Raw genomic sequence first — 24420 nt, 5'->3', positions numbered from 1 at the left:
GGAAAGAGCTTTCTGGGCTTAAGAGTTAGAATTTGTGTGTGTGTGTATCTAGTTATTTGAACCTGCTGTCACTGAAAGATCTGCAGTTTGGTTTTTTTAGGAGTTGAGAAGGACAAGTGACCACATGTCACGTAAGTTACAGTGAGACTCTTCCCCATTTTTAGCATGATGGATTTCACAGCTTTTCGCTTTTATCCATCCGAGTTAGAACAGAGCTTGTAAGCTAGTCTAGGCTCCCCCTACGTTCTCTGGGTAACTTCCAAAAGGATGCGTCGTCTCACCCTAAAACATAGTGCCCTTTAAGGAGGATGGGATGAATGACTCTGTGAGTTAGCGAGGTGGCCTCAGTAACTAGTTAACTTTAACTCTGAGGCGGCTGAATTAGGTGTAATGAATTCCACTTCGAGGCTGCAGGAAAAGCCAGCCGACACACTCAGTCATCCTGTTTTGTCAAAGCCTTTTGGCAGAGTCAGAACTTCAAGTATCCCATCTGTCAAGAATCGATGGCTTATCCTCAGCCTTGGAGCGTTGATTTTGCTGCCTTCTGTAAGTTGACAGTATGTTACGCTTTCTCTGCACGCTTATTGACTTTTTCTGGTGTCGTTCTGTGTCATTGTCTTTAAGTATGTTACAAACCATTGGTGTGTTTACATTACACAGTGGCTCTCTTTTCCCAAGGAAGAACTGAGGGAGCCAGATTTCCGCTAGTGCTGGGCGCTGGCAGCCCCGTTTGAAACCTGACCCAGGCTCACCCAGCTCCACGCTGCTGGGCCTCAGTTGATAGTGGAGTGGCTAATTAAGCAGTTTGGGTGTCTTAGAACCAGTACAGCCTAGCTCTAGAGAGCGCGTTGCCCTGCTTTGCTGCCAAGTGTGAACCCTCGTGCCTGGAGTTTGCCACTTTTTAATAAAAGTACCTGGACATACCAATACAGACATACGTTTTAATAAGAAATTTGCTTTTATAGATATACACCTATCTCTTAATGAATTGTGGTGACATCTGTTGGTTCATTGGCTTAGTTGAGTGCAGTACTTCCCTCATGTAGGATCACACATAAGATACAAATCATCTTTAAATCTGCATTAAGACTGCCAAAACAAGTACTCAGATTTTGAAAAGTCAGATATTGATTAATTACACTTCAAAACTGCTGGTTTCCACAGTAAAGCGGGCCTCATGCTAAGGGTTCAATACATCAGAAGTGAGGCACAGACCTGGGGTTGGTTTGGTGTTTCCGCTCCAGTTTCACTCTTGGAATGAATGGGAAGGTTTTCCACAAACTCAGCTTGAGCCATAAAAACCCCCTGGAAAATTTCGGCCCCCACACCTCAGTTTTACAAGCCTGACTGCTGAATCTGAACCTGGGGGGAGACAGATGTACCTGAAGGCAGCACAGCTGGTGTGTTCGCGTAGCCGGCGTTGGCTCCCGGGGTGCGGAGCTCCCCGCCGTCTTGTCCCTTGACTTTCTGTACAGGTGATCCCCACAGGTACTTGCTGCCCTGCACGTGTCCCTGCCGTCAGCAGCCAAGCCGGAATATCGGGTGGTTCTTCCACAGTCAGTCTCTGTCACTGTCAAAGGCAGTGCAGGCTGCTGTGGTAATCCCTAAGGGGAACTGATAAATCGTGTCGTCACCTTCACCCCTCACCTGGTGCGGGGGAAGGGGAATGCACTTCATCATCAAGGAAAAAGCATCCCTGCCGCCATAAATAAAAGCACAAACGCGGCGATCAGTCATCTAATCTGAAGCCTTAAGTTTTAAGCATCCTAACGAGATGTAAAGTCACGATGCGGGTGGAGACGATAGCGCATGCCGATATCCTCACCCCCCGGCAGAAAGAAGAACTGCGCAGGCCCTCGCCGTGCTGCGCGTGCCGCTGGCATGTGAGGGCGAGCTGAAGGTTAAAGCCGCAAGTAGCGAGAGTGTAGCGCAGAAAGCGGTTGGGTGATGGTTGTGTGTCACTGGGGAGAGGCTGTCTGACTTCTGAAGATGGAGTAAACAGGCAGCAGCCACTTCGCGTGTAGCTGAGGTGTTTTACTACAGGGCAGAATGGGAACGTGGTAAATGCTGGTTTAAAGATCAGGATAATGAGGGTTGATAATGAAGATAATGAAGGATAATAACTACCTCAACGGATACGGGTGATGATGGGAGCCTGCGTCTTTGGGAAGGAACAATCGCTGTACGTTTTCGAGTTCGCCAGTTTGGAGATAACCCTAGCCAGGAGATGTGGTGACAGCAGTACAGTCTCAGAACAGTTAATGACGTGGAACAAAACTCCTCTGTGATAACTCGGTTAAGGGTCACCGCTTTCAACTTGACAACTTTCTGAGCTATGCGCTTCTCTCTCTCTGACTATTAATCTCCTGACTAATTTTCATTCTTCCTTTTTGCAGGTGTTGACTTAGCGAGAAGAAGAGCTGGTCACCTGCTTGAGGAGAAAACCGCTTGCGTATCTGCTGCCGTGTCCGATGAGTCCGTAGCTGGAGATAGTGGCGTGTACGAAGCTTCCGTGAAACAGTAGGTTTGAGAAACAATGCGAGTCTTTCCCCCCAAAATTAAAATAGATCTAAATGCACTTACGTAACACCAACATAAGTAGCTTATTGGTCTTGCCTTTTAAATAAATATTTTATACTTTCGAGTTGAAAGGAAGGCACGTTTGCCAAACAGTGAAGTTTGATTGCTTTTTTTTAGGCTGATAAATTTGCATTAGAGTGCTTGTGAAACTTGGCTGAGTAGCACTGATATGCTTCTGTCTAATCCTGGGTTTTTTTCTTGCTGGAAGTGTTCCTAGGAGAAAAGCTGGATTTAAACTGTACAGGTTCTGCTGTGTGGCTGTACTGACTCTATTCAGGGTGACTCCTGTTACTTCTTGCTTTGTTTTAGATACAATTTTTAGATTGCATAGCATTTTGCTCGAATGTTTTCTTTTTTAAATAACAGGATGTAGGAAAGATAAGAAAATCCTCTTGGTATGAGAATAATCCAGGTTAGACTTTAATGTTCCTGCCTCACTGTGGTGAACAGGATATAAGGAATGTATTTGGTGGTTGTTGCTTTTGGGCAAGACACAACTTCTACAGGGTTCTTCATACTAGTTTATATAGTAAATGCACACCAGTTTCCTGGCAGTGAGAGAAATGGGCTTTAGACTGCGTAACAAAAGACCATTGCAAACTCTGAGAAAAACCAAACCCTTTATTTTTCACCTCAGTTTTGGCAAGTTGTTGGCATTAAGAATTTTTTGTCCTTTTGAATATTCAGAGGGAGGTGTTTTAGCAGGATGGTTACAAAAACGTTGACGCGCATCTTCTCTTGCCACGCTAAATGCTTTTCTGTTAGGACAGGTGAAGGTGCATTATGGTATCAGAAATGGTTTTTATTGGCCTCAAATAAATTACTTCTACTTGTGAAGTCTCACAAATTAAAAGGCTATAAAAATAGACAAGACCAAATGAAAAACTCAAATACAAAAGGGATTTCTCCTGAAACGTTACAGTGCCCAATCTGCCCCTCGGTCATGGACTCATATTTCACTCTGAATCCTACTATGAGTTTGCTCCATGTCTTCAGTTAAACCTGACACAACTTCTTGGGCTGAAATAAACTCCCCCCTATTAAAAGCTGAGCCTGTGCTCGACTGAGTGGCTGTGACTGTGTATTTTGCTTCAAGGACCATTGTTGTCTTGCCATTTTGTTTCACTTCTGAGCCAAGGTGATCAACACACACTCTCTGCTCCGGCTGTAAGTCCAGTGGATAGAAACGCACAGACATTGGACCAAAGCTGTGGATGTTCTGTGGAGTGGGATAGGTGGAAACCAGAACAAATTCCAGTCATTACTCAGGAAAAGACGAAAGACGACAGTCGCATCCCCTAAGCCTGTGTACAGGAGGAAACTACTGCCCCTAAGGTTGCAGACAGTAGTTACTCCGTGATAGCTTCAGGTGTGGATACTCTTAATTATTACTGAGTAGGAAGTAGTGGAGAGGTAGCGAGTGCCTCCGTGTGAGTTGCTTATGTGTCGTAGAAGCGTGTATGGAATGACTTACAACTTGTCAATATGCTCCTGAAGTTAGAGCGCAGTCATTTCTGCTGTACAGACCGGTCCTTTGTATCGAGTAATTTAAGGCAGGGGAGGAAATATATACACTGTCAGATTAGCCATCAGCCAGGAAACGAACAGTAAAATGGACACCTCTAAATGCAGAGTCTTAAAATAACGCTGTCATGTCTCGATGAGGCGCAGGATGGCTCTGTCATTCTGCACATTTCCTATCTTGACATTTTCTATCTTGATCTTGTTTATTGATCCCAACAGTCTGGTTTTAAAAAATCAATGAAACACATTAATCCCACATCCTCGCTCAAGCCTCCCAGAAAATGACTGGAAGTTATTTTGCCACATGAATTCTCTGTAATTCCATTCAACGCTAGTGTTGCTCTTCAGCTGCAAAACTGGAGTCCCTTTGGTTCATTGAACGCTTCTGAAAAGATGCTTCTGGTTTGCACAGAAACCTCTTCATTTTACAGAGCTCCTGCGTCTCAAATACCCTCCAAAGCAGTATTTTGCGTCCAGTTGACGTGTGGTCTGATGGTCACTGCAAATTCTAATTTCCAATTTTATATTCAAAGGAGTATAAAGAATACAAGTGTAAATAAAGAAGTACTAAGTATGTATGGGTAAATGTCACGAGTTTTCCTCTTGCCTGTCGGTCTGGCCTGCTTCACTAATCCGCCTGAAGCCTTCCCGGCTCTTCACTGGAGCTGTCAAACGGTTCAGGCAGCGACTGTCCCTAAACGAGGCGTTGCTGTTGTGCAGGCTCTGAAATCCTCATTTGGAGCACACGCTGTAATTAAACCAGCCTGTTTAGGAGAATGTGTATGAGTTTTGTGTACACACACCTCAATTACTGCTGAAAGCTAACTCTAATTTTCCTAAATCTGAGTATTTGCCTGCTTGCCCTAGACCAAATGAAACCGAGGACGCTGTATACAGTGAGGATGACGCAGCAACTCTGGAGGCTGCCCAGGTACAAGTAGGACTCAGGTAAGCGACCAGCAAAGGGAATATTTCTGTTCCTACAGAAATGTGAACAGTAAACTGCCCTCGTGTCGTCCTTTCTTTAACAGATACGACCGCAGCAATTCAAGTTTCGTGATCATCGTTGTACGGCTCAGAAATCTTCCAGTGTTTTCTGTCCCCCTTGGCTCTAAAGTGTAAGTCAGACACTCACTGAGCAGGAGTGTTGAAATGTGCGAGTGGAATAATAATTGTACAAATCCTCCAAAGGAGTGGGTTGATTCACTGCTGAGCAGCACTAGAAAAATAGACATGTAGAAAAGTTTTCAAACTGTAGTAGTACTTTGCCTACGTACTCCAGCAACGCTGCAAGAAAAAGAAGTTAGCAGGTAATTTGCACATTCCGTTTAAGTGGAACAAAAAGGATTTTTTAAAATGATGTTTCATTTAGTGTTTTTAAACATTCTGCAGCTTCCCAGTGCAGAAGAGCTATTCTGTCATCTCTAAAAACATTATTTTGATACTTGGCCATTGTTCAGCTCGGAATGTTGTCTTTGTACATTTATGTGGCATTTGGATGTAAAATGTAGTTAAAATAGTATGTGTCTTTTAAGTGAGCTTGGAAAGGCGAGGGGTGGTTTGATAAACTGCGCACGGACAAGCACAGCTGTGCTGAGATACACCATCCCTAGCAACTGGGGCTTGGAGGTCTGTTGAGAATTAGTTCCTGTGTTGAACTGGACCCACAAGAAAGCTCTAAAAGTAATTACAGTGGAAACCCTGTATAGGAATTGAACAAAAATGCCTGAGTAAGATCACGTTACCACGGAGGTTCTAATCCAGAGCTCTCATCTGTACAAAGTAGTACAGCTTGCTGTGGCTCCTTGGGACACTTGTCCTTCAGTGAGCTTTGTCAGAGACCGGAAAGCTATCTTCAACTGTTGAGAAGCTGAATAAGATTAGAGCAGAGTATAACCAGTCCTAGGAAAGCTTGATTTTCTTGCTGGTTCTTTTCCCCCTGTCCTCCATCACCTTGAATTTGATTGGCAGATCAATAGGAAGCCGCTGAATATGGAAAAGATGCATAGGGATAGAGGTTTTCCCCCCCCCCCCCCCGCTTGTTTTTGTTTGTTTTTAATAACAAGTGGTTGTCTGCTACCATCCTTCATTCTCTGACCTCTCTTCCCCCCCGCTCACCTTCCAAGCCCACTGGCATTCAGCACAGGAATATCAAAAAAATAGAGAAGACCAAATTGACACCACTGAGAGGGAAAGTGGGTAATGGAGAATATAAAAAGCACGTCAACAAAATGTTCAGGAAGGTAAAGTTAGGTTGTTTTTTAGGAATTGAAGCATGAAGCTGTAATTGGTAGTCAGGTGTCTTCAGTCCAGACCTGCTGCTGCTAAAAAGACTTAATGAAACTAAAGCTACCCAAAAAAAAAAGGAGGAAAGAAGGGAAGGGGAAAGGGAGGACCTTGCAAATAGCGTTTTTGCTGTCATTTGCCTTTGTGTGCACATATGTATATACTCTACAGATACCGTCACTGATAGAAATTGGGTCTGGAAGAAGATGCTGTGTTAGAACTGTATTTTCTGGAACACTAAATTGGATGTCAGTACTTCACTGGACCTTTACGCACAGAGGAATAGATTTAATACGAGGTCTTACTGGTACCTCTTTCTGCGCTGCTTGTAAAAGCTGCTCACTTTCTGAGTAGGTACAGCCTAGCCAAATCCTTATTTGTGTCAGGATCATTTTTTCCGAGGTGTTGCTTAACTTTTTGTAATTAAAATGAACGTAAGCATGCTCGTAGAACAAAGCCGGCGAGCAATTTGTCTTTCACTTCTCCGTTTACCTCTCATTCTGGCCTGATGCCAATAAATTGGCTAACCTATGAAAAGGAAGCTCCAATGAACCACCCTTTAAACATACTTTTGTCTTCTGTTCCTTCGTCTTTTCCAGATGTTTCATAATCGCTTAATCCGTTAAAATGGCCGTTTTCAGTAGACGGTGCCGATTGCTCACCTGGGTTTATGTGCACCCAGAGCAGCATCACTGGAATTACATTACACTACCGAGATGAGGGTATCCTTGGGATTGGTTTGTCAAAATACCTGCTGTCCAGGCTGTACGTGCCAACCAAACAACGGGGATCTTGCTCTGTATCCCAAGAAGCTGAGCATCACTGGGGACTGTGCCCAAATTCAATTAACAGAATCAAATTCTTCATAGAGCTAAGTTTTTAATAACACTAACACTATGTACAAAGGCATTGTCAGAAAATGTAGGGACAGTACTATAAATCTTGGGAGAACAAGTTTTTCCCAGAGTTCCTTGGCCCAGTTTTCCTTCTTGCTTTCGCTAGCTTCGTTGCATTCTACAGTACAGCGTCAGTTCTGCTTAAAGCCGGTACCAGAAGCGGGCTAACACCTGGGCACAGAAAAGGTGTAAAGCAATTGCATGCTCCCTCACGTGTGTGAGAAGCTGGGCAATAGGTAAATAACGTGCTCGGACCGCGTGAGGAATGTCACGATCAAACTGGCTGCTGACGTGAGAGGTGGAAGTCAGCCGGCGTCGCCTTTCTCCACGTACTATCCGTTCCTGCTTGTTCTGTAGAACAAGTATTCCGTGGAAGAAAAGAATGCAGCTGTGTGACAGTTTCAGGGTATTCCCCGTGCTGAGGTTGAGGCTCGCAAGGTGCATTCTCCTAAGTCTCAGAGCACTGCGAATTGACCTTACGCAGCTACGGCCCTAGCCATTTCCTTCCTTATTTTCCTTAGTTTTCTGGTTTCTTTGGATGTTTTGTTTTGTTTGGTTCTTTAAAAGGTGTCACTGCTTTTCAGCGCTGCTCACATCGTTCTGATTTTTACATCCACCCAAATTTCTCTCATTTTTTTTTAAATTTAAGATCATGTTTCCTCCCATCTGTGACACGATCTTCCGTGTTCACAGTGCTAAGCCGGAGGGTAAATTTGGATAGTGACAGAAATAGCTACTTCTCTCGCTACTCCCTTACCAGGCACAGAAATTTCTTTTTGGGAAATGTTTGTTCAAGGGACAGGAGGAGTTTCTCACTCCTCTTTTTCACCTCTGTCCCATTCAACCTCCAGTCTGTTGCCGTTTCATTTTCTTGCCACGCAGCCCTTTAGTCGATGGGCTCAACTTCCGTCGCGCCTCGCCAGCGAGTGCCGGTTGCCTGAACGCAGGTAACGCTTTTTGGTTTGCGTCCGGCAGGTATGTCAGAGTGGCAGTGCTTCCATCCTCAACTGTTACCAGCTCTCTGTTCCGCACAAAAGTTCATCCTGCCGTGGAAACCATTTTATTCAACGAGATATTCCGAGTAGCCATTTCCCAAGTCACACTGCTACAGAAGACGCTGAGAGTAGACGTTTGTGCTGTCAGTAGAAGTCGTCGGGAAGAATGCTTGGTATGCAGTTCTATTTCTGGCTTGTTTTGGCATGGATTTGTTTATAGTGTCCCCTTTTATTTTGACGGTCAAGGCTGCTAAAATTCCACAAGTACTTGGAGACAAACCGAAGCATAACTTGGCTGTTGCTGTAGTACTTAAAATACTACCTTTCTCTGAAATTCCTGATACAGAATCTAATCCTGGATGGAAGTTTTAGGGGATGTTTCGATAATTGTAATGGTGCATTACAGATTGATATTCCATCACTGCAGTTTTAGACGTTAAAAAAACCCAACCTACAATAGACTTTCATTGCAACATTACTCTAAGACTAGATTTTTAATGTAAAAGCTGAATTAGAGCCACTGTATGTCCTAAAGAAAAAAAAAATCAAACCCTCATTGTCAGAACTTGTTACAAAGAACAGACTGAGTTACATTTTTCCACCTTGTTGTAGATGATAAGATTTCCACCTGTTTAGTCTTTATGATCTGTAGAAATAATAAAAAGGCATGACATTCACAGACCAGCCTATTGGCAACTGGCACTTTTTAAATTTTGCTGTTAATTGTGGTCATCACCTAATCAGTGATGCTTCATTTCCTTTCAAATTGCTTTTGCATCCTCTGGTACAACGCAGTTTAGTTTTTTTTCACCCTGAGTCTGCCTTAGTAGCGGAGTGAGATTTTTAGGTATAAAACATGCTGAAGAGATGCTGGAATCTGATGGGATCCATCAGCCCCAGCTACTGGGAATAGCCTCTCGCTTTCAAAAATATTGAAGTTGTTCATTCTTGCAGAAAGTGTTGGCCTTTTTCAGCATGTGAGAGGTTTCCCCTCGGGTAAGAGAAGGGAGCAGGGCAAAAATGCGAGTGCAGGATGCAGAGGTGAAGGGGAAAAACCCCACCACGCCAAAACCCCAAAGGGGTAATGGTTAATCACAAGATCAGAAGAGGGGTTGGGACTACCACCCAGCAGAAAGCCCTGGGCAACATGACCAGAGCCTTGGGAGAGCTGTGTGGGCAGCCCAGTAGCTCTGAAGAGGATCTGCTTTGCCAACAAACAGAGGATTTTAATCTCCCAGGCACAGCCCAAACGTGAGTACTTCGTAAATTTTCCCAGACTGCCAACTCAGCGGATGTCAGCGCTTGTCCAAACGGAAGGGTTCCTTAATCTCTTCGCTGGTAAGAGCAGACAAGGTCATCCGTTATTGTTTACCGTATCGACGACTTTTGTGGTGGAACAAGTGGAAAATTGACTGAAACCTGCTGCCCCATGAGTTGATGATGCGGCAGGTTTCATCGACACGGTTGTGCGCTACTGAACGCTCCTGAAGGCAGACGTGTGCGCTGCGGTCATCTGGGGGGTTTTGTGTATGTGCTTGGGGGACGTAGGAGGGCAGAATGGACGATATGAAGGACTTTCCCATGTGCTTCTATTTCTTTACTTCAACTGCAGGTGGAGGGAAATAGAAAATTGCAGTTAAATAGGGAATTTAAACACTTTTCTTCTCCTTCCTTGTTTTGTGCAGGCTGGGACTCTGATCAGTCTGGCAGATTTATCACTTTCAGATGAGACTTGCACTCTGTGGTACAACCTGTTGCCTTGCAAGCAAATTCCTAGCAAAAAACCCAAGGAACAAAATGAAGAATCCCTGTTTCTGTTAAGCAAGCAGCCATTGGACTCATTGGACTTGGTGAGCAATGTGTTGGCCGTTACTGTAACAGCAAGAAAAGAGCCACAGACTAATTGTGCCCTTGCACTGTGGTTGCTTCAATATGTGACTTGTGTTATGTGTCACTCAATTCTGGATTCATCTCCTTCCTTGTGAGCAGGATGCTGTGTCAGCTCTGCTGGAGAGGACATCTGCTGAGCTGGAAGCTGTAGAGCAAGAGCTGGCTGAAGATGAGGAGGAAGAGGAACAGGAGCAAAGGGGCTCTGAGGAAGACTGGTAAGGTGGCTTTTTCTCTCTCACTGTTCATGCCTGAATGATTCCGCTCGTTCCTCCCGTTCTTAGACAAATGAAAGGGTGGTACTTTCAGGGGAATTCATGGAATCACAGGATGGTTTGGGTTGGAAGGGACCTTAAAGACCATCCAGTTCCAACCTCCCTGCCATGGGCAGGGACACCTTCCACTAGACCAGGTTGCTCCAAGCCTCATCCAGCCTGGCCTTGGACATTTCCAGGGATGGGGCATCCACAGCTTCCCTGGGCAACCTGTCCAGTGCTTCACCACCACTGGAATTGGGGTAAAGTTGCGTTCCGTTGTGTGGACAATTTGTTCACCTTCTTTAGGTTTATGTTGTCTTGGCTGGTCTGTTATTTCCTGCTGCTGCATTCCATGTACATCTTCCTATGAAACCTCCTGGGGAGCCTAATCCACTGGAGGCGTACTAGGATGTCTCGTATTAAATATTAGTTACATTAACTATAATAGCAGGTAACGGGATCTGAAAAGAGAGTGGCAGTCTGACAAAGTCAGTGTCTGTGTGCTTCCATCGATGGTCTTGGGTTTGATGTTGTTGTGAGCTTTCCCAAGAAACAGATTTCTTGCTAAATGGCTCCGAGTTCTGCTCCTGCGCCATTTCTCAGCTGCAGCGTAGAAATAAACAGGTGCTTTGTTATGGGGAAAGGGGAGGCTCAGCCATTTGGCTTACGAGTTCATTGGAACCAACGTCCTTTGGCGTTACTGACACACAGCTATTGAATGTAGCGTGGCGTTGTCGTAACGATCTTGACGGTGAGCTGTAGTAGAGCTCGCCGGGTTTTACTGGGGCATATAATGAAATGTGCCTTTACGTGAACTTAATGAAAGCATTAGGGTGATACTGCTGTTTTCCCTGTTGGAAAATGCATCCATTATACGTGGGTGAAGGTCTAGGCCTTCCGATATCCTTCTCCGATGGGCTTTGTCAGTTTGAGAATAAGCCTGGGCTCCTCCTGTCCGTGCAGGCTGGACATGCTCGCAGAGGCCTCCGATGCAATTGGGGATGAAGAGGAAGAAGGCGTGAAGGCGGCAGCAGAAGGCAGCGGGGCTGGGGACATGGGCTCACTCGCCGATGCACCGGGCACGCATGAAGACGAGGCCGGGGAGGACGCTGACGAGGCTGGTGAAAGCCAGCAAGCTGCTGTACTACTAACACTGGTGAATATCTTAACATACGTGTTCTTCACAAGGTGTGTCTTCACTTTTTTTGTTGCACAGGGAAGATACTCAAACGACAGGTGCGGTTCAGTACCTTCAACTTGCGCGTATTTAAAATATTTTTGTGCACCTGTTTCATTGTCTCCTTTTTATTTCTGATTGATCTGATAAACAGGAGGAGAGTTAGTACAGGGGTCAACATCTCTAAACCAGTGAGGAGACTTCCTTCTTTCTTCTCTTTATTTTAGCTTATGAAATACAAATGCTGGCTGAGCAGAGAAAAGGAGGAAAGTTTAACAAACAGAAAATTCCAAAACGTGTATCAAACTGTGTCCTGTTGTACTACCTACACACCGCACGTAACAAATTCTGACTCCGTGTTCTTGTTAACTCTTTGCTCTAAACTATATTCCACCTTTCTGAAAGCACTTCTAGTACATGTTTAGTAAACGTTTCCCTGATGTGGTAGCACGTACTCCAGAAATAAGATTTTTAGAACACCTTTCTGCACCTTAATGAGAACAGTGTTGTGTGCGTTAGACCCACAGGCTCTGTAAGAGAGCAGAGGTAAAAAGGCAGAGATGGACATCTCGTTCCTTCCAGTTTGTGACAATACAGAAGTTCAACACCTCAGTGGACTGGCTGGAAACTAATTAACTTCCAGTTAATGTGGCAAGATGCCAAATGAGCTAAGGCCATGGTATCAAAGGAATGCCAGTCTGCTGGGGAGCAAACAAATACAGATCAAAGCCCTGACTCGGCCAGGGGGGGCATGAAGGACAGCAGCTGAAGGTTGGGCATGCACAGTGTGTTTTGCTCAGCCCGGGCCGGGCAGCCCTGGGTAGGGAGCGACAGACGTGGCAGACCTCGTTGCCAGGCCAGCTGCAGCACAGGTCCTCCAGTGCCGGGTCCTCTCCGGGTCACGCCTGCGCTGTTCAGGCTGTTGCATTCATCACCGGCACGCCAAGAACCATGAACCTCGCCCGATTAAATGCCCTGGCCGGTGCACATCGGTTCCGTGGGATGTGCCGGCTGCTGTAGTGCTTGTTCCAGCCGGGCCCTCCAGCCAGCAGCTGCCTGCGGGGATGCTGGCGCCTGGGGCTGCCTGCGGCACGTGTGGGGCAAATCCATAGGCAGCAGCCCCTTCCGAAGGACAGCAGGTAGCACAGCGTCTCTTCCCCTGGTTCGCAAGGCTGGTGCGGCTCTGCGGGGCCCGAGGGACATACGGCGTGTCTGTAAGAACCTGGGCAGCGTAGCTTTTCCAGCGCTCCCTTGCAGTGCGTGTAGGCACCTTCTCTAGCGCGGCAGAACCGTGCTGTTCTGCCAACGCCGACCACAACAAATACAAACGTGCCATAATAACGATATTTGCAAATGGTAAAGCAAAACTTGTTGCACCACGGGGGCATCAGACCGTGTGCGGGGCAGCAGCAGCCTTTCTGCAGAAGCTTTGGTTTTACTGGATACAAAGCCACGCTGTTAAGCGTGGGTTTCTTTACTCAGCACAGCTTCTCTGCATGCACAAGACGCTTTTTCCTGCTGGTGTTTTTCCATCCGCTGCAAGGTAACGAGACTGCTTGTAAAATCCAAAGGCACAAAGACCTACGTAGTGCCACGTCTGGATATTGTAGTTCTTATAAAGCAAATTCCTTTCCCTAGGTTGATAAAGAGACTAACACTGAGGAATCGGTTAACGAGAACGCAACAGTCCGAGCCAAGGACAGAGCCAGCTGGAGCTCCAGACAGCGTCCTTTTGTCAGGAACAGCATGATCGTGCGCTCACAGACCTTCTCTCCGGGCGAGCGGAACCAGTACATCTGTAGGGTAAGAGGAAAAACACTTGGAATGAAGAGCTATTGACTAAAGAGCCATTTAATGTCTTGGGAATGATGCTGTAATGACAGTGAGTCATGTACCAGTTTTCCCTGCGAGAGGCAAGAGCCTGTACTTTCTCTAGTTCCTCCTTTCCCCAACTGACCTGGTGCAGAGTAGAAGTGACTTTCAGCAGAGTTGCACGCTCTTGCAAAACGCCTGTACTAGGGGGGAAAAAAATACATCCCGTTGGAGAAAAGTAACAGAGGTTCCTGCGCCGCTGGCCACAAAAAGCGTTTCACGGCACATCAGCAACCACAGCGCTCGCGCAGCAAAGCCGTCGGTCGCAACAGAGAACGGAGTTGGCTGTAAACTGCCGCTGCGTTACCGTATTTAATAATGTAGCCGTTGTGGGGCAGCGGCGCAGAGAGCTCCGTCACCAGTTTTAAACCTGGGCAGCCCAAATCCTGCTGTAATTACACCTTTGAAAGAGGTGTGAGCGCTGCCTAGGGGCTGACCTTTAAACGGGGCTTTGGCAACAAAATTCTCCAGTCTCTCTAGATGTAGGGTGGTGTGGAAAATTTAAAAAAATAAAAAAAAAGGGTTTAAAGTATCAGCCCTGTTGCTGCTAAACTAACTGTGAAAATTGTGTGTTTAAAGATTGAAGCGTGGCATACCAGCTCTATAGATTTTAATTGGAGACACCCTAGAAAAGGCAGCTTATTTTTGATCTTCAGTTTCCACAGGTTACTCACACGGTATGACTGAAAAAGCCCACATTTAAGCTTTTAATTCTTCTTCAGTTGGAGGCGGTTGCCTTAATCATCTGGGAATATTAAAGTTGATCGCTCCTCTACGATGACCATTGCCTAAATAAATAAAATTCTATAGTCAGTACGTACATACTTAAACAGTTACTCCATGTGCCCTCCAGAATGAAACACAGCGGGTTGCTTTGTAACACGCTCCCCATAACTGGCAGAGATGGTTGGCTGAAGTGGGAACCCAGCCTTCATCTTAATTTCTGCATGCTGTTGGCCAAAAAAAGTAGCCTTATCTTACGGCCTGGGGGGGTCTCCGATGGTTTAGTTAGTATAGACTCCTGAGGTTTTAGCTTTTGGAGAAGTATTGGGCTTCTGTGGCTTTGGACGCTGCTGCGCCCCTGCTGCCAGAGTCTAAAAGAGGTACCGTGAATGGACCATTCTCTGTCTCGTTGCGCAGAGCATGGCCTGGAAGCAGAGCAGCCTCGGAGAAAGCCGTTAGTGCAGACGAACCCCCCGCAGCGTAGGAGGTGCTCGCAGCCCGCTGTCAGGGCTCAGGAGTGGGCCCTGTCGCTGCGTCGGAGGCCGCGGAGACTGGGGTCTCCCCGGTCCTAGCTCCCAGCTTGCGGCACGGGCGCATCCAGCCGCACTTCTGCTTTGCGGTGCTGTGCTGAGGAGAGCGTCTGTGGGACATGCTCTGCTAGCTGCCAGCTGCCACCTTTCCGGAAGGGGCGGCCTGGCTCTAAGAAAGCACCTACACTCGTACAGCAAACACGGAGGTTTTGAGGCCTGAAGGACAGACCTAAAGTCTGTTGATGCCTTTGAAAAGCACCTCAAGACTGTGAGCGATGACTGCCACCTGTGTGCATCCAGGACTGATTTCCCAGGATGGCTCCCTGGGGAAGCGACAGGCTGGTCCCTCGATGTATCCCCGTGCCAAGAGGTGGTATTTCTCGCCGCCAGCTCCCGGTCAGTCCTGCGTCAGCACCTGCTCGGGCTTTGGTCACCGCAGCGTCAGGACGACTCCTGGTCTGTCCTTACCTGAAGAGGTGAAATAAAAGCCTGCGGTTGGGTGGTGCTGTTTGCTCGGGGGGTTACCGCCACGCGTGCTGATGGGACTGATCATCAGTCTGACGCGCGCACGTGGAACTAATGCCAGCATTGAGGAAAGGCCACTGCCGAGCTATGCGGGATTTGGAGAAGCGGCGAGCGTTTCTGAAGGAAGCTGCGGGCACACCTCTACTCGTTACAAATACCAGCACAGAAATCCCGTTTGTTGGGCAGCAATTCGTCCGCCCTGTAATAAACCTGCCGCAGGCCGCCCCCAGGTAAATGAAACCCATGCTTCGTAACCCGCGGTCGCACAGAAGCCAGGTGGCGATTCGGCTCTGCTGAATAACCACGGTTACCTTCCCAGCGTTCCTACAGAGTCTGCTTACTATTCAGTCAGTCAGATCGATGGTTGTCTTGGTTTAGGAACAGCATTTTAGAGCAGGTGCTTATTCTGGTTGGAAAAAAAATGCTAATTTATGCTAAGAGTGGCCTACACAGCTATCAGCAGGGAGGCTTCCTGACTGGCTGTATCCATACTGATGTATTTGTCCGTGGAGATGCTTTACACCTGTTTGTCCTGTACGTTTTGACAGCTGAATCGGAGCGACAGCGACAGCTCAACGCTAGCCAAAAAGTCTCTCTTTGTGAGAAACGCCACGGAACGGCGGAGCCTGAGAGTGAAACGGGTATGTGCTGCGTCACCTGGGCAGGGTTTCAGACAAACCGTGGGGAAAGCAGGAACGGCAACCAGCTTGAGCCGTATGCTTTACGTCGTCTTTCCGCCGAAGCGATGCGAGCGCGACGCGTAGCCACGAGTTCCAGGTTGAAATCTCAGCAGAGAGGGGTCTCGGTCCTACACCTTCCCCCACCAGCGAAGCTTAGTTTCTCTTGCAATGGGGTTCATTGTTACGTAAGTCAAGAGAGTTCTATTTTCATCTTGATTGTGACTCAAAAGCCACTTCTGCGGGAGGTTTGTTACCCGCTGGCAGGATTTGTCCTAAGAAAGAAACACTGAACAGTCTGGGATGGCTTCTCCTGCCCCACGTGCAAAAAGTCACAGTGAAAGGCCAGTAAATACTGTGCAAGACACTAAAGCAGCACAAGTTTACAGAGTTTGGAACTCTAGGTGCTTGCATCAGCTTTGAAAAAGCAACTGTTGAGTAAAATAAATCACAGAGTTGAAATCTATGGGGAAGTCTGTGTAGTGTTGGTTTCCTGGCATCGTGTTGGCCTGGGGATCAGCACGAGTTTTTTGGTCTTAACCTGTAAACACATCATTGTACACTTGGCTGGAGCAACTTCTGCATTTATTTTTAGCCAGTGACTGACAAAAAGATTCCAGAACAGATGGATGTTTGGACTCGCATCTCATCACAGCAGCTCTCGGCTGAAGGAAAACAAAAAACCGTTCGGGCTTTTCTGACCGCGGTATGTCAAACCTTCCGCTAGCCTCTCCAGACACTAATTTTTATTGTTTGTCTCCCAAACGCCTCAGCCTGTTTGCCAGCCGATCGTGCGAAGAGCTGCGCAAGAGCGCCCCACCCGCACTTCCCTTGACTTGGAGCTGGACCTCCAGGCGTCGCGCACAAGACAGGCGCGGCTGAATGATGAGCTTCGGGCCTTGCGGGACCTGCAACAAAAGCTTGAGGAAATGAAAGGCAGAGGAGAGACAGACCTTCCCCTGTGTGTGCTAGAGGATGAACGATTCCAGAAACTCTTGAAACAAGCTGAAAAACAGGTATGAGCAGCATACAGATACTGCGTGAGCGAATGCACTTACGCCCCTACTGCTTCCATAAATTTGTTAAAGAATTTGATCATGGTAAAGATTTTTAGATGCTCGCGTTCAACTAATTACACCTCCTGTGAGCAATGCTTCTTTAGTAGCCGATACTACAGCCCTCCAGTGCCTGAAGGGGCTACGAGGAAGCTGGGGGGGACTTTTTACAAGGGCCTGTAGTGACAGGACAAGGGGTAATGGGTTTAAATTGAAAGTGGGGAGGTTTAGATTGGATATCAGGAAGAAGTTCTTCCTGGAGAGGGTGGGGAGGCACTGGGACAGGTTGCCCAGAGAAGCTGTGGATGCCCCATCCCTGGATGTCTTCAAGGCCAGGCTGGAGGAGGCTTGGAGCAACCTGGTCTAGTGGAAGGGGTCCCTGCCCATGGCAGGGGGGGTGGAACTGGATGATCTCTAAGGTCCCTTCCAACCCAAACCATTCTGTGATTCCATGATTTAAACCTGCAGTCTGAGGCAGTATTTTTCTAGTGCCCTCTAAGTACTTTACTAATTCAGAGTAGAAACTCTTACTACGTGGAGTAATAGTTGTGGTTGGTGCAGTAAAACAGGCTGTGCTTAAAGGTTAATTTTAAAATTCCTGCGTCCCAGCCGTACTTCTGCAGACACGCGTATGCTCTTTGTCCGTCTGCATCAGCTGAACTGCAGCCTGCACAGAGCTTGGAGCCACAAGAGCTTCGTGATGGGTAGAGGAGAGGCAGCGACCAGTACGTACAGCGTCAGGGGCACGCGGGCACGGCACTGCTTCCACGGTGCCTTATTTCCCTGTGCAGGGTGGAACTGCTCTAGCTTTGGCAAAGAAAAGCAAATTCTGTTCCCTCTCGGGGGTCTCAAAACCAACGCAAGTATCTGTTTGCCGTCTCCAAATGGCCAGGAGGTAAGGTGGGATGCCCTCATGTGGATAAAAGACAAGGAACAGGATAGAGGAGTGACAGACAAGAGTGACAAGCTGGAACATGGAAAATTCCAACAAGATACGTGAATAAGCTGGATGTTTTGGGGAGGTTGGGTTTTTTTAAATTTTGAGGGTGATCCTACACCGGAATGGGGCACAGCCTCCACAGTTGGAGATATTCTGAACCCACCTGGATGAGACGCTGCGTACGCAGCTCTGGCTTCGCCTGCTCTGAGCAGGAGCCCTCTGGAGCCCCATTCCTGCCTACGTCAATCAGTGTCCGTCAGTTCTTAGTGAGGGGAGGCTGTTAGTGACACCCAGGGGGAATTTGCACTCCAGCTCTTGACGGTGGGCAGGGATGGGTGTGTTGATGACACCAAGATACTCAGAGTCCTAAAAACGGAAAGCAGTTTTAGCAAGGTGCAGAGGACCGCCGAGTACATACGCAGCGGTGGCTTTGTCTTGGAGAAAAGCTACATGTCAGTAAACAGCCTGGTGTAGAGGAGGGAAGGGATGATCCTCCTATACGTATACAAAGCTGAGCTCAGAATTAGATGTTAGGAATGAGATGCTCCAGATACAGGAAACACAACCATCACAGCACTCACAGATGTCAAATAGCAGATAAGACAGGAATTGCTAAGAAGCTGGAACAAAACCAATCATTCTTTTGTGATGTAAATACACGTTACGCCTCCTCAGTTCTGGTTGCCCTTCTCCAAGTGGATAATAAAACTACAGAGGGTTGACGGGGATGGTCAGAGGAGGAAACAGCTTCCATGTCAGGCGTGGCTAAGTAGCTACAGCTGAAGTCCACCGCAGGACATTAACTGTAACGGTATCTCCTACTTCAGGATGTCCTTGACCCATCTGACAGCTTAGGAAACAAAACTTTTTCCCACTGCGTTCTCCCAGGTCTGTGTTGATGCCCTGTCCTGCCCTCTCTGTCTTCCTGTCTCCCCTTCCTTGGCACCTGCCGATGGCTGTAGCTAGTGGGGTTCTGACACGGTTGTAACACGCTAACGGAGTTCAGGCTGAGTGCTGGCAAGTGGTTTGCAAAACCCTTGGGCATGAGGGGATAAGGCAGCACAACGCTTAAACATCGCACAGCGTAACTCTGGGGGTTTTTACCATGTGAAGTCATTGTATGAACTCTATCTTTGTGACTTTTACCCCATAAAAATAGTGGCTTACATAAAACCAGCACAACTGGATTTATTTAGAAGCTCACAGCTTATATCTGATGTGGGATGCAGGCTGGAAATGTTCATTTTTAATGGTTTAACTCAAAACTACTCCCACTCTAGAGCTACTCCTACCTGAACAGAGATGCCTCTGCAACACTCAGTATTAGGGACCCTTGGGCTTTGTGCTTTCTGCGGTCAGCCGGCTCTTCAGGGCAGCAGACCGGCTTGTCGTATTTGGTATCTGCGGTGTCAGTCACCAGCACGATGGCACACGCTGCGATGAGGAGTAAGGGCAGTACACGTGCCTGAAATACATGCAGGCTGCAGCACAGCATGTAAGTCCTCCTTTCCTTCCCAGGCCAGGAGTCGGAACAACGAGCACAGCCACCCCGCCTCTTTGAAGAGCGCTTACAAAGTTTCTAGAAACATTTTTTTCCCCTTAAAATCACCGCAGCCTTCCCCTGCAGAGCACAATGACCCCGAGAAGGCTGCGCTCTGCCGTCGGTGTTTCCTCTCAGGTTGGCAGAACTCGGCAGCCTAGAGAACGTTGTCACAGGTTATGTCGAGATCCTGCAGGCGATCCAGTGGCGCAGACTGAGGCAGCGGCTGGAAGTGCCAGAGAAACTGAGGGAGTCTCAAGTGGGAAAGGAAACCACAGATGTGGAGGACGCTGAAAATGAGTGGCTGCTTTCGAGCATGCAGTTACGCTGCTTGAAGCCGAAAGCCCAGGCTCCATGCCTTCCCTTTCCTTCCCAAGTACATGAGGCCCACTAATACCCGTGGATTGGAAATCAGTAGGTGGTTCTGTGCCCCAGAAGCATTTCCTCTAGTTTAGGTTGCGCTTTTGTGAGAAACAGTGCAGCTTTCCAAGTCTGAGTCTTAAATGCTCACAACCACCATGCTGTCAGACACCGAGTGTCCTCTGAAGTAACCTCTGGGGATGTCCGAAAAGAGGTTCCTACGAATAGCTGTAAAGATCTTCTTTGTTCCTTTTGGTGCAGTTGCTGTGTAGAGGTAATCTGTGATTACGTCACTAATACCACAGACGTGTCCTTGTCCAGTCTCGTGGCGTTTAGCACAGCTAACGGCGTTTCTTCAGAACCGCTTTCATTCCCCTGTGCAGAAACCCACGGGGGAACAAGGCAGGAATTAGTGTCTCAGCTTTAATTTTGATAGTTTCTCCCTTATCTCACGCTCAGAGATTCCTACCTGGCACGTATTTTTTGGCAGGTAAGTGCCAGATTTCTGGCACTTCCTGAACATATGGTCAACGTATTAGCATGCTTACCTGTATTTTATATAGCTGGAGGATGCACTGTCTTTATAAATCACAAGAAACACGATAAATAGAAAGCTGGTCACGTGCATAGCTTATCACGTGCGTAGTCTTCAAGACATCGGGCTTAAATCAAAGTTTCTCTGAGAGCATCCTGAAAATGAAAAGGATTAAAACCATCTAAGAAAGGAGTACATGGTAACAGAGAATATTAAAACACAGAAGTCATCTCTGCCGTTCACCTGAAACGCATCAGTCACAAGAATCTGGTGTGCAGTTAGGGAAAAGGTGAAATGAGAAAGTTCTGAGAACATTTTATGTCGAGTGCTTTGATAAATATTAACTAGGGCAGCTGATACAGCGCATGGCCAGGGACGTGGGTACGTTACCAGTTGTAGCAAATCTGCCTTCACTAACTGTTAATGGAAACAATATTTATAGGTTAATTTCATTTTAAAGTCACAGCTACTTAGGAGCTGGGGACTGAGGACGTTAACAGCACTACAGGCTGACTGGATTTTGAGTTAGTTTTTTACAAGGATGGTGTTCTTCCATGTAAAACACTTTCTTAGCGAACACCGGAGCGTGTTTCAACGGACAGAGCGTACCACTGCCCTGCTGTGAAGAGATTTCTTAAACCCCTGCCAGGAAACAGATAGCGTAGGCTGACTTTTTTGGAATTAGCTGGTTTTGTTGTTTGGGAGCCTGCTGGGTCGAATTTGGAACTGGAGACATGAACGCCGAAGTGGCAAACCAACCTCGCAGCTTCTGGCTTGGGTGCGTGCTTTGATGTCGGGTAGCGGAGGAGCGTTTTCAAGTCTGAGTGCCTGAAGTTAAGCATCAAAACTTAACCCCTGAAGAACTTCATGGATTGTTTAGGAACACGGACTGCTCCTGTTAAATTTCGATGGCTGGCAAGATGCGGTAAATAGCCTTTGTCTGGCGGTCCCTGCAGTCTAGAAATGAAGCTGGGCATTCAGAAACTCTTGATAAAGTCTTGTAGGAAGCAAACCACAACTCTTGGTAGCGGTCTGTCGCTGGGACAGCTGCGCCTACCCTGTCGATGCGGCAGTGCTCGGTAAAGACGCGTCGTGGCGCCGGCGGCACGGCTGTACGGGAGCGCTGTGACTTCCTGGCGAAGAGGCAGCTGCTCAGCGGCGTTCGCTTCAACAGAGATCCTTCCTCTCCTCTACCAGACTGGGGTTCTGCTGGCTCGCCCTGGCTTGGCCGCGGCTGCAGTGCGAACGAAAGGGGTGTCTCGGGTGCAAACGGGTGTTGTGACGTGAATAAAAGCACGGGAGTTCATGAATGTTCATTTTGCCAGCAAGGTCAACAAAATCTGAAAGTGTGTTTTGAGAGCACTGTTTTTGGTCTGTCACTTTAGGTCAGGTATAGGCAACTTTCCTGAGAGCTGCTACTAGGAAATAAAAGCATTTCGCATGGGAATCACCCTCTCCCAGTTCTTACAAGTTGTTGGGATAGACAACATTTGTTTGTACAAATACTGGTATTGTCTAACTTACGGCCCTAAGAAATACCTCCTCAGACTTCAACACCTAGTAGCCACCTGCGATGGCATGGGGTTTGCTCTGTTGATGCATTTCTCTAGGGAAAAGCTCTGTTACCTTACTCCGTGCCCAGGCTTAGGCTCGTGACGTCAGTCTTTTGCCTCTCTGACCCTTTGTACAGCGGTTGTGCCTGACACGGAAGAATTTGTCGTTTCTTTGAACTGCGTAGTTGTTCGTTGTTACCAAAACCCAGTTGCTTTTCCCGTTTACAGGCTGAACAGTCAAAAGAAGAACAGAAGCGAGGTCTGAGTGCTGAGAAACTGATGAGGAAAGCTTCTAAGGATGTACGCCGGCTGCGGGAGCAGAGCCAGAAAGTGCCACTGCAGGTGCAGTCGTTCAGGTAGGGCCCGTTCTGCTTTTCGTGCTCTTTTAACGTCGTGAAGTAACGGGCATTATTTCCAAGTATAATCAGACACGCCCTGTAACATTAATCGGAAGTTCACGTGCCTTTGAGTTGCGAGAAGCGTCACACAACCCAGCTCAAAGATGAGGTTCCAGAGGCCCGGGCCTCGGTACCTTGCTGGGGCGGCAGAAGCGTCCGCGTCTCCGCTGAGCCGCAGTGGTGGCGAGGGAGCGGAGCGAGAAGTGTCAGACCGCCGTGGCATCTGCTGTGGGCAAGCACGCCACTACACTGACCAACGGCTCCCTGTGCCTACCTGCCCGTCTGCACAGGGGCCTGCGGAGCCCGCCTTGCCAACCACTGCCGTTAGCGATGCGGAATCGGAGCTGGAGAGGGAGGAAAGGGGTTCCTCAGCCACGAAGCCTTACGGCTGAGCTGTTTATCTTCAGTATGAAATTCAGAGCAGCTACAAACAGTTTTCACTTTCTGTACAAGTCTCGAAGAGTTTTGGTCAGCGCTGGTCGTTTGACAGGCCTTGCAGACCGCTGCACGGCCGTACAGGACCGTGCAGTAGCGCTCAAGACGACATTCCCCACAAGAGGGGTATCGCAAGATCCCGTTCTCCTATAACCACCACACAGTTAGCCAAGGAATCCAGTTCACATAGTTGATTTTGCTCCCAGCAACTGTTTTTGATGGGAACTCGAGCTTTGCCAGCGGAAAGCACGGTTTAGTCTACTGGAGAAATAGTTACCCCCTACGGCTGAAGGATACATGCCCCGCTCTAGTTGGCCTTGTTGCAGGGCTGTGGCCTTGAAGACTGATCACACGGAGGCATTTTTGAAGCTCTGGAGAAGAATGACTCGTCTGAGCTTTAATTTGTAAGCCCCCGGTACTTATCCCCTGCTCCCTAGCCTGCTGGCAGATGAGCTTGTGTCGACTTGTGCTTCAGTACTCCCCCCGTTCATCGGAGACAGAAGTGGTAGCAGCACCTGGGAAGCAGCTAGGCCGTGGGTTGACAATTCTGCTTCTCGGAGTCTTGCCCAGACCCTTGGGGTTGGTTTTTTTTTTTCCTCCTTTTCCCAAGTCAGGATAAAGTGGTTTATTTTGCCTTTTCGTCAACCCACTGAAATATCATGGTAGGAAATTCAGTGACTAGATCAATATTTCAGTCTCGCCATTGCAGTTGTTAGGAAATACTGATTTTTCTTACTCGGAATTGGAGCTGCTCTTCCCTTCTTCAGAAGGGAATTATGTTGGCATGCTCTGGCAACCACCTTCGTTGCAGATAAACTCACTGTGTGTTTTCCTCGCGGTGTGTCTTTCCACACCTCGATTCCAAGGAGCCGTGCTGTCACGTGAGCAGGTGACGCAGGAGTCGTGCCACAGACAGTACGGTAAGGCCGTGTTTTCTCCCCCGATTCCAGGGAGAAGATGGCCTACTTCACGAGAGCGAAGGTCAGCGTGCCAGCCCTTCCGGCCGACGACGTGTAATCACGCCTTCGCCGCGCACTGTTGTTCCACCCGCTCCTCTCTTCGCAGAGCAACTTCGGCGTTCCAGCGCCCCGCTCCTAAAGACCGCCTGTTGCCCTCGATACGTCTGGTTGTAAAATACGGTGAATCGAATCGTCGTTCGCTTAAAGCGTGGCAGAACGCCCCAGGGACCGGAGAACCCAAGCTGGTTGATTTTGGGACCCCGGCCGTGCGCAGTCCGTACGTGCTGCGTGTGTGTTTGCTCTGTAGAGGTGGAGCAGAGGCGGTAGTGAGGGGGTATCCACGCTGTACTGAGAACTAGCACGTTCAGCGGGAGATGGTTTATCTTTTCACTGTCTTCCTGTGAGCAGGCTGTGAAGGTGGCTCTTTTGCCATGCAATATTTTTGTACAAGAGCGTGACTTTTTTAGAGTTTCAGGTTAACCACAAGTGTAAGCTCCTTTCCAAAACATCAAGGCTGCCTGACAGCAGCTGCTAATTAGATTAATCAGCCACATTGGAATGTTGTTTCTAAAATCAAATTTCTTCTGGTTTTGGTTTTTGATTACTTTGTAGGACGAGAGCGAGTTCAGAGCTCAGCTTTGTGAATGTACAGTACTTAAACCTGCACTGAAAGGTTTCTTGCATCTGCAGGAGAGTGGGAAAGGCAAGGCAGACAC

At 47.8% G+C, this 24420-nt stretch overlaps 1 protein-coding gene across 1 annotated transcript in view; it reads left to right on the top strand.

Moving 5' to 3' along the window:
• The window catches only part of WWC2 (WW and C2 domain containing 2), a 60212-nt gene extending 36444 nt beyond the window's left edge, over positions 1–23768 (top strand). The window contains exons 11-22 of the mRNA XM_010156192.1: positions 2397–2520; positions 4972–5052; positions 5136–5222; positions 8262–8454; positions 9967–10131; positions 10271–10386; positions 11389–11581; positions 13241–13405; positions 15801–15893; positions 16703–16945; positions 22141–22268; positions 23696–23768. Of these exons, the coding sequence (XP_010154494.1) occupies positions 2397–2520; positions 4972–5052; positions 5136–5222; positions 8262–8454; positions 9967–10131; positions 10271–10386; positions 11389–11581; positions 13241–13405; positions 15801–15893; positions 16703–16945; positions 22141–22268; positions 23696–23762 (1655 nt within the window). The 3' untranslated portion in view covers positions 23763–23768. The remainder of the gene's footprint in view (positions 1–2396; positions 2521–4971; positions 5053–5135; positions 5223–8261; positions 8455–9966; positions 10132–10270; positions 10387–11388; positions 11582–13240; positions 13406–15800; positions 15894–16702; positions 16946–22140; positions 22269–23695) is intronic.
• Positions 23769–24420: the final 652 nt, after the last annotated feature.

The sequence above is a fragment of the Eurypyga helias genome, unplaced genomic scaffold (assembly GCF_000690775.1).
Source record: "Eurypyga helias isolate BGI_N326 unplaced genomic scaffold, ASM69077v1 scaffold11787, whole genome shotgun sequence".
Classification (NCBI taxonomy): domain Eukaryota; kingdom Metazoa; phylum Chordata; class Aves; order Eurypygiformes; family Eurypygidae; genus Eurypyga; species Eurypyga helias.
Note: the sequence above shows the minus strand (reverse complement) of the source record. Positions and strands in the feature narration are given on the sequence as shown.